The sequence below is a fragment of the Rosa rugosa genome, chromosome 3, assembly GCF_958449725.1.
Source record: "Rosa rugosa chromosome 3, drRosRugo1.1, whole genome shotgun sequence".
NCBI classification, from domain to species: Eukaryota; Viridiplantae; Streptophyta; class Magnoliopsida; order Rosales; family Rosaceae; genus Rosa; species Rosa rugosa.
The window spans coordinates 31,559,628-31,570,159 of NC_084822.1; the positions used below are offsets into that span (position 1 = coordinate 31,559,628).

At 37.9% G+C, this 10,532-nt stretch overlaps 1 protein-coding gene across 1 annotated transcript; it reads right to left on the reverse strand.

Moving 5' to 3' along the window:
* LOC133739205 (vacuolar protein sorting-associated protein 45 homolog) lies at positions 1-6,736 on the reverse strand. The gene is made up of 13 exons (XM_062166942.1): positions 6,480-6,736; positions 6,179-6,380; positions 6,016-6,095; positions 5,220-5,447; positions 4,853-4,978; positions 4,652-4,732; positions 4,420-4,561; positions 4,117-4,295; positions 3,170-3,325; positions 2,698-2,805; positions 2,482-2,603; positions 1,309-1,440; positions 1-683 (listed from the first exon to the last, which is right to left on the reverse strand). The coding sequence occupies exons 1-13, from the start codon at positions 6,567-6,569 to the stop codon at positions 626-628; spliced, it is 1,704 nt and encodes a 567-aa protein (XP_062022926.1). The 5' UTR covers positions 6,570-6,736; the 3' UTR covers positions 1-625.
* Between the last annotated feature and the right edge of the window lie 3,796 nt (positions 6,737-10,532).

A 10,532-nucleotide genomic window follows, 5' to 3' on the forward strand; every position in this document is an offset into this window, starting at 1 on the left:
TCCGTTATCAAATTACTAATAGCATTGAGGTCTAGTACAACACCACAACAATTAGAACAATGAAATCTCACTCTCACCAAGACCTGGAGTGCAACAACAGAAGCTAAGACTACATTTATACTCGCTGATCTCTCACAATATTAGTAAGTACAGATGAATGAATACAGTATATGTATGAAAAGCACCAGGAAGTCCACCAAAAATAGGGGACCGATGACCTTTTGTGTATGAGAAGTTTCGTCTGAAACAACGCAAGAAGATTACTGAAGGTATATGTTAATTCAGGCACTAGGGATAGATCTAGCTTGGTTGGGAAAAGACTAGAGCAAAGATGTGAGATCTCAATCTTTTCTTGTGGTAGGGTATGGGCTGCTATCGACTGGTATACTCCCCACGTAAATGTAAATTACATTTTCCCATCATTTTCACTTTTACTCCAGTAAAATGGTATAGAAAACCATGTGCTTCTGCAGGAACAAGGGCAGCCTCCGATGATCCCTCAGGGCATATATGCAGTTTTTGATACAATTTGTCACAGCTGCTGGCCTAATTAAAATCCCCAAGTAAATCCACAAACATGTATCCACATCACTATTGACTTGCTAGATATACAAAACACTAAAATTTAGATGGCATTGCTAATACGAGCTTGTTTCTGAGCTTCTTCCAAGTCCTTCAAGAACCTGCATTTCCCAGCCAAATTATAATCTTGTATTAGGCAAGTTCAATAAGCCCAATAATTAATTATAATAACCTCACAAAACTACAACATAATAAACTCTTTTAAGCACCTAGAACCCCCTCAAATTCATGTTGCAAACACAGGCTTGAAACTGTGGCCTACAATCCTTACGTGGAAGGAGACTCTAGCAGATAGCTGGGCAGGACTCTCGAAGGGGTTCCAACCCATACCATGTGGGAGCACACCATGGGCCTGAACACTAGACCCTTATTGGTAAACAGTGTATTGAAGACCTCCACTAGCAATTTACAGATTTGTAATCAAAATCTCTTTGCTTCAAGAAGCAGCTATCTACTGTCACAATCTCCCATTATCCAAGGTTGGTTAGGTAAGTCCCAAATATCAACTGTTTGAAGATTTCTATAAACTAAAATTGTGGATGAATTGAACCTACAAGCAATAATGCAACCCAAAGAACTCAAGCTTTGGAAAACCTTAAAAGTAATCATGCCCAAAGTATTCATCCAGCACAAGAAAGAAATGGTATCATGTAAGCATCTAAAGACTTATTTTTTACTACCATGCAATTATTTCAGTGAAAGCATAAATGTCAAAATGAAGCATACCTCTTAGAATTTAGAACCACCGACCCACCAAGTATAAATCGAATTCCAGAATTCGTAGCATTTTGTAAAGCTACAGCACGAGACTCCTCATATGTTGTACCACCCACAATGAAAATGATCACTTCTTGAGGCCTGCTCAGAGATGCAGAATGCATAATTCGGATTATTATCCAAGTCGCTGTATATTTATATTTTTTTAAGTAGCACATTATAACTTCAACAAGAGAAGGTAGAAATCAGACTTATACAATAATGTGAGTACTTCACAATGTAGACCAGACAAAATGAGGTAAATAGACTGAGAAGCGGATAATTCGCAAAGGTCAGGGGGTTAATATCCAAGTGATTAGATGTCTACAAGAAACCTCACGACCGCCATAAGTTGTCTAAAATTACCAGCTTGTCTATGAGAAACAAGCTGGTAATTAGTAACAATCATGGGCTTATATCCAAGTCATTAGAGATGTGTACGATAAACAAGCAAGAAACCTCAACACCAATAGGGTGTCAACAATATACAAACTCATGAACTATAAAGCAATTATGAAAAACAGGGTGATTAAATTTAGGTTCTGCTGAGAGAGAGCATGGCCTCTACAAAGCAATCATTTGCAAGAATCCTTATGAGTAGCTACACATGGAAGAATAAACTATAAATAAGCACCAGGATAGAATAGAGCAGCAATAAAGTGATGGTTTCTAGGCATCTTGCACAGCATTAAAAAAAGAAAAAGAAAAAGAAAAAAAATGTAATTTTTCTGACTGCGAATAATGAGATTGATTCAGCAAAGTTTGAAACTGTCAAAAAAAATGTTACATGTGAATACTTCAGCTGGCACTACTGTGTCAAAACTGACACAACAGAACTGTCACTAAATTATAATAATGAGCAGAAATATATAGATAGATAGAGAAGGGATTGTTTTTATCAGTGGTTAACCTATGAGAAAGGGGAAGGTGGTAGCTGCAGCTTGTCGAGTTAAGTTTTGGTGTGTTGGGGGTTTTTTTTTTGGGGGGGGGGGGAGGGCGATGATTTCATACAAGGTTAAAAATGGGTTTAAACAGTGGAGGTCAAGTGAGCAACAGTAGTAGAGGTCCCAATAGAATCACTCCAAATGTATATATTCCTGGGGAAGAATTACGAAAAATAAGATGTAAAAAGAAGCAACATACCTGCCCTGTTGAAAGTGATTTCCAACAAATGGGTAGTCCACGTCTCTCAGTCGTCCCTTGGTAATACTTTCCATAGTTTGGGAGAGAAGAGGCTGGTGTTGTGTATACACATTCTCAACTCCCTACAGCATCAGTTAAAGATTTATCCATTATACCCAAAAGCAGATCCTATGGTAGAAACTAGAAAGTCAAAAAGTATAACTTTCCGAAACAAACCTTAATCCCACGAGCCATGTTACGTGCAATATTTAAGAAATCTCGATTTCCGAAAAGATCGCCAGTGCGCTTATCCACACCTGCTTGCTTCAAGAGGAACTGGACCAGCTGTAATGGCAAAATAGCAAACATATTAAACCAGTGTATTACTCTAGTAGCCACAGGATAGGTACAGCTGCTGGCATAACTGACGCTCAGATTGAGCTTCACAAAGAAGGGTCAATCTCCAACAACATTTGAGAGAACTTACACACATTAAAGAATGAACCTTCTGTTTATACCTTACTTTTCTTATTCAGACCCGTCAAGCATATCTAAACCCTAAACCCTAAATGAAACCTAAAGAGATAAGCTTTAAGAATAATTGATTATTAGTAGTCACAGACATTAACACCCTTCCCAAACAAAAAATTAAGGAAACAAAGCAGAGGGACAGATCCAAACAGTGATTGCAACAACTTGGTTAAATTACCCCAGGTTTGTACTTGGCAATCTTCGATGATAGTTTGTTGAAAAGTTGCATCAATTGTACAGGGCTCTCCTTCTCATAACGCAAAGCATACAACATTACAAGTCGTAGGCGATCAATATCAGCTACACTTTCATTGTTCAATAGATTTGTCACTGCCTGCAAATTATAAGGGAAAAAGAGGTGGTTGTACTTCAGTTTCATGTTTCCATTGAGATTAAACTCAGTTGGCAACTGGCAGTCAATAGCTAAAGAAGTATCATAGGGACCAAAAGTAGAAAATCAAAGCCTAATATAACTTGTTACAAGAATAGCAAATACAGGAAATAAACATAGACAAACTCATGGCCGGTCGTATGCAAACTTCATAACAATAATTGTGTCACCTCACTTGTAAAGAAATATTAAGCGTCCCCCAGATGGTATATCAAAGAGTCTGTTTGGCCATCCAATCATGACCAGATAGTATTTAAGTGTTTCATGAAACTGAATCAACTGTACCCCTACCTACCTCCCCCCATTCCCTCTCCTCCTGTTTTCTTTTTTTCCTTCGTTAAAAACATTTTACCTTTAAACCTTGAAATTCGTCAAATGAAGATGCTTTCTGTTTGTCACTCTATAACATTAATATTAAAGCTGTTGACCATCCCCGATAAGGAGACAATAATAAATAAAGAACAAGTACTTAAAAATCATTACTTGTTCTTTGCTCCTTATAAGACTAACCCTATACATTAGTGTAAAAGTCATACGAAAAATACACCTTTGAAAAATTAATATTAAATCATATAGTTATGAAAGAAATCATAGGCAGTTGTGATTAGTTCATATGAGAGAATGCGTATTTGTAGACTTGTAGTGAGAAGAGTAAGCGAGCGGGAAAGAAAGAGCATGTATGAGTAGTAGAATCAGTTCTTTAAACTTATTCTTCGGAAACTTATTATTTATACCTCAAAAGCTGCCATCTGCCCACCATTACAGGCCAACTCCTGTTCTGTTTGTGAAACTAACATAAGTTTACGCTCTTCGACTAGCTTGCTCATTTCTGTTACAAGTGACACATGCTTTGAAACATTTCCGTGCATCTTTCTATACTCTGGGTAGCTGTCAACAAATTTGGCCATGTCCTCTGCAAAAACCAAAGAATTTAAGTATTTCATTCAGAAAGGATTTACTTTAACCATTGTTACCTAAAGCCAATAGTTAGTAACCACAGTCCCAAATCTAAAAAATTCAGTTTGCATCCTACTAACCTATCGTCTGAATGTTCTGGTTACTTTTGGAAATGTGCTGAAATTCATCAACTAACTGCTTGATATTCATCCCAATATCACCAAAGTTTTCGTACATATTCTTTTTGAAAAATTCATCTTGTTCAGATGACAGCACAACTTCCTATAAGCATCAACACCAGAGATGCAATTGTTACCAAATGACAATTACATACACAAATATTTGCAGTATAGGCAGAAAATACAGCTCAACCTGTTGATCCTTTGAAAACTTTCCAATGCTTTTTAAGTCAACTTTGTTGTCTTGAATGACAATCAATTCATGAACCATTGCCTGTCGGACAGTGCAATCAATGAGCTCCATAATATTTCTACTGATTTTATCCAAACATGACTTTAGAAATTAATGGAAAACTATCGAGGCATCTAAAACTATAGCAACAATCACAATTACCTGATAAGTCCACTGATTCAGCAGCGGGGTTACAGGATCATCCCTCCTATCAATTACCAGCAATAATGGAGAAATTTCTGTTCGTCTGAAATCGAATAGCCCACTTTCTTGCTGGTACATCAGCTTCTGTTACAGTCCAAATATACTATTAGTTTACTTATGATAACTTTCTAGGAGCCGGCTGGAAAATCCTCATTATATCAACTTATATAAAAAGTAGGGTTGGTAGGGAACAATTGATTAAGGTGGGAGTACCAGAGGACATACAAAAACCCTGTAGACTAACAAAGTTTACATTTAAAACGGTAATGCTGATGCACAAATAATACTGATGTACAAAAATATTGGAATACATGATTATACATACCGCAGTTTCCTGTGCAATCCTTTTTGCAATATCAGATGTTCTTTGATAACGAATAACGGGTCTTCGTTTCAACGCCAGAAAAATAGATGCAATACCATCAACAACTCGGTCACAGAAGCGCTGTAAATTTGAATGATCTACAACAGCTGGGAGCATATATATGTGATTTGATGGCATATTCAAAGTGAAATGATAAGGATCGATTGCAACAAAGTCCGCATAGAATTCCTGCACATCAGAACAATAATAATGTCTAGTATGAAGTGTGGAAACATGAGTAAGCAAGATATGAGGTGTGATGACAACTATGCTTGTTATTATTGTTCTGATTATGGGAGTGCCATGACAACTACATTACGCAATTCATTTTGAGAAGAAAAACTATGCTAGAATATAAATAGCAAAATAAAACCAATTTCAACTAGGCTATGAAAAGCGACTACTTTTGAACCAATAATAACATTTAACAACTTTTTTACAGAAGTAGAAGAAAACCATCGGTCCTCATGATAGTCAAGCTTACGCAAAGTTTCTTTATTCCTCTTTTAATGTTACTAACTCATAATTGATCATAGATTTCTTAAAGCAGTTCTACCAGATAAAACTCGATCTCTCAATTGAATTAGCAACTAACATTCCTACATACCTATTACTAGGTCGCTATTCATCATAGATTTCTTAAAGCAGTTCTACCAAATAAAACTCGATCTCACAATTGAAATAGCAACTAACATTCCTACATACCTAAATGTTAAGTATAAAAGATGGAGGATTTTAGTGCATGAGGAACAACTACCTGAACTTGTTGTACAACTTCATGCTCATCCGAATCGGCTAAGATATGAATCTGAGTATCCTTCAATATGTTGGAGAAAACTGTGAATTCCAGTACGGCATAAAAGCAATGAGCTCCAACTATCACAGATTCGATAACCAAACAAACAAGAAGAGAAACTTACAGAGATGATACTCTCCAAATCGAGGAGTAGCCAAGTGTCGTCGCAAATACTGAATGTTCTCGGAAGTAGGGGCAACGAAGTAAATGGCTTTGAGATGTGACATAGGCTCTCTGGACTTGGAAATCGAGTCCATCAATTCCACCAAGAACACCTCCTTCTTCAGAAGCTCGGATTGCGAATACGCCACGCTCACTATGCTGACCTAGAACACAGAAATTAACGAACCTACCGCATTATTTACCGAATCAAAATCAAAAGCTACTGGTTTGAGAAATTGATGGATTTGGATTGAGATTGTTACCGTGTGGGAATCGAGGATGAGGACCTTCATGCCGGAGATGTCCTGCAGCATGCGGCTTATGTAATCGCGGACGGCCGAGACCAGTACCATTGTTTAGATCGGCGGCGGACGGCGACGGCGATGAGGAAGAGTTGCGTGGGGAAGATTCGGACAAAGAGTGAGTGGAATTGGGAGAGATCTAGAGAATTGGGAGAAGGAAATAGAAGGCGATCGAAACACACCGTTTTAAATAGCAGGCGTCAGGTTTTCCCGGCCAATGCCGCTACGTTTTGTTTTTAAGGCCTCGCGCTCCCGGCATAGTTTTCCTTTTATTTTTGTTACAGTTATTAATGTCCTTCATTCGTTTTTTAATCTCCAATTCAAAAAAAAAAATCTCCCATCTATTTTTATTTTTCTGTTATTAATTTGGTTACTTCGATATTATTTATGACCCGGAAAATTATTAATTTAGTTACATTATTATTTAATCGATAAAATAGTAATTAATAATTTATTGATAAAATAATAAAATATTAATTTAGAAAGAATTTTATGTTTGATGTACTTCTAAGTAAGAGTACGTACATACATAGTATACCAAGAGTTAAGCACTCCAAAAAATCAAGAATGAGATTCAGTTCAGTTTAGGGAAACAGAAAAAGCAAACAACTATAGATGCATATTTTGAGAAAGAGGAGAATAAAGAAGAAAAGTTGTCAAGTTTTTTTTTTCATGAATAAGTTGTGAAGTTTTTTTTTTTTTTTGATCAAATAAGAACTTCATTAATAAAAACGAAGATTACAATAATAATGAGAGATAAAAGCATCAACCGAAACTTTTCCCACTTTAGACGTCAAAATGGACATCTATACTGACGCACTGTTGAAGCCAAACTAGGCCCCGACTCCAAACATACTAAAAAACTTAACTAAAAATACTAAACTGGCACCAGACAAAGTGGCAGAAACAACAAAACGTGTTGGAGCAGACTCATCCAAGAATACCAACTCCCACCCAGAATCCACCTGGCCAGCAATTGATCGACCAAGCCAACACTAGTCGTTGCTTCGAACCCGATCAAAGGGATTTCTGGACAGTCAGACCTAGGACTAAAGAAAACCCAACACCGTCATCCCACCACTCCAAAGCGCCATCACTTCCAACCCAAATCCTGACAGGAAAGACCTCCTAGAAAGCCATTAATGCTCGTCTATGCCACAGGCAGACTTTATGCTGACTCGAAACTAGGCAGGAACGACCCTCAGGAAGGCCAAAATGATGATTGTCGCTGCCACCACCTGCAGTGCACCCGACCTAAAAACAATGAAAGAAAAAACACCAAAATACTGTTTCCCAGATTGGGTCCAGATTGGGCCCAAAACCACGGATTCGACCTAACTGCAGCTCCATCATCCCGACTCCCATTGACCGCCGTGACCACAGTTCCCTCGCCCCTTCGCCGTCCAAACCTTGGTTGTAGATCGAGACACCTCACTTGTCTTCACATCACCGTCGTTGCGGTCACATCCACCAGGATCGCGGCCTCACCACTCCGCCCATTAGCACCACCCCACCGGAACCCGGCCGGAGATCGATCTGACTTCAGACCACCAAGAAGTTGCGATCCAAACAGTAGAGCACCCAAACAAGCCCGATCCGAACCCCACCCATCCCCCTAAACCAGATCGGGAACAAACCATCATCCTCGATCTAGGGTTCCAGCCACCCGACCATCCAAGCCCGGATCGATCCAGCCACCCCCTCCACGACGTCCCCATACGACTTCTCCATCCAGTCCCGATGAGTGGCGCCCATTCCGATCCATCTGTCCATCCTCCGCCGGCCGAAAAACCCCGCGAACTCCCAATGGTCGAAGCCCAAAACCTACTGACCAAAGATCGACGCCACTACTTGCCGATAAACGGCGACACTAGGCCTACCCGTCCGGCAACAACGTCCGTAGGACGCGTCACCGGACGAGTGAGAAGAAATTTGAGAGAAACTCTTGTGGCTAGGGTTTAGGTCTTTCAAATCTGACTACTTGATTGGAAACAATTGGAATAAACTGGTAAATTTTACTTGAATAAGTTGTGAAGTTGAGAATACGAGAATAAAGAGAATTTTTAATATGTCTTATAAATTTCTATATATCATTTTAATCAATTATTAATTTATATATTCAATGGGACTGGTAGAAGTATAAAAAAAAATTATTATCTTATGCATTTAGCGAGAATATTAATTTTATACATTGTCTTATGTGGGATTATTAATTTATCGAAGTTTTACTGTATATGAAGGATATTTACGTAAAAAAAAATTTGGTTATGGTTGATATCTATCTTCTTAATAAACACCCTTGTTTAGTTGTTTTTGAATACATTTTTACCCCCATTGACAAAGAATACTAACTCCTTCATGGTGCTTCAGCCAACCCGTGAAGCTCCTCCAACTTTCTCGCCAGACATTAAAGTTTTTTTTGACTCTGGTTGCATTACTCTCTGGTAATCTTAGGAAGCAAATTTGGGTTACAAGTAAATTGGCTAAGTGAATTTCTTTATATGATGCGTTCTATAGAGAATGAGTTTGTTTTGGAAAGCCATTGTCATGTGGATTCTTGCCTACTATACAATCAAAATGAAAATGATTCATTGTTGGTGAATGATGTTGATACCTTATTTAATTTGTGTAATTGTAAGCTTATCTCATGATTATTGGTTAAGAAAATACAGTACGTAAACTATACGATTGAGTTTGAGAGTGTCTGAGTGGCAAGGAGGTTGGGAACGGCTTCATGGTCGTGGCCATACTTCATTGTTTTTTTTTTCCTAGAGGGGCATAAAAGGAACTTAAGGAAAAGATGAGAAAAGTTAGCTACTCTCTAGACATTGTTCATATAAGGGATCTTTCTTACTCTTGTTGCTTTTGATGATAGTAGAAAATAATGCTTGAGTAATGTGTTATGGGCTAAGTAAGTGGAGTAGATAGAGAATTTTGATGAGAGAATTGAAGATGGAGAAAATGGTGCAATGGTGGTGGTGTTAATGGAGGTAGAAAATAAGAAATGGTGGTGGTGATGGAGAAGATAGTAGATTGTGTAGAGAACGAGGGAGAATGAGATGTATTAGGAAGTGTAGGAAAATAAGTGCACGTTTTTTTTTTTTTTTTTTTTTAAACCCCACCCCATTCCCACCCTTGATGGGGCTCGAACTCCTGACCTCTTATATATGAGACCAAAGCCTTACCACCCCACCAAACACACACACCCAAATAAGTGCACGTTTGTTTCGTGGGATTAGATGGTACTGTCTTACATAAGAATTATTGTATGGCTTGGACTGCGTTTGGAGTTGGTCAATATTAACATTAATGGGACATCATAGCACCGCTTTTTCTTCTCAACCTCCCTAGCATGCATTAACTTGAGTACACATTTTGGGTGTCTCTAGCTAAGACTAACTTCACCCCTCTTCTTCCTTTCAAAACTCACACTGCACAAGTCTGTTACTCTGCTATTTTTTTTGTTTCCATCTGTTGGTGTCTTTCACTCCCCTTAAACTTGTGGGAATCTACAAATCATCCTTCAAAGCAACGAAAATTGTCAAGGATCGCTATTATACTATTCTTCCAAATTTTCAGATCTACTATTCTTCTTCCTCCACATTTTCAGATATGCTATTTTTATTTCCTTTTCAATTCTGCCCACAGAGGTCTTTTTTATTATCTATGTTAAGTTTCTCAATCTTTGTTGAATTTAATTGTGGATTGGAAAGGAGATGAAGAGATAATGAATTTGTGAGGCACGAAGAAATTCTCAAGTTTTTAAGTCTTAGATATTATAGAAATTGAATTGATTCATTGTATTTTGTAGAATTCGAATGAAATAATTTTATGAAGATAAAGAGATGATTTAATGATGAATTATACAATATCCAGTTGGAGGAAGGAATTAAGAAAGAATAGAAGCTAACACTAAAGACATAGTCTTTCTATGCACCAAACATGCATATGCCAAAATTATTTTGAGCCAATGCGGTGACGTCCCTTGGCCATGCGAACCAAGATCTCCGCATT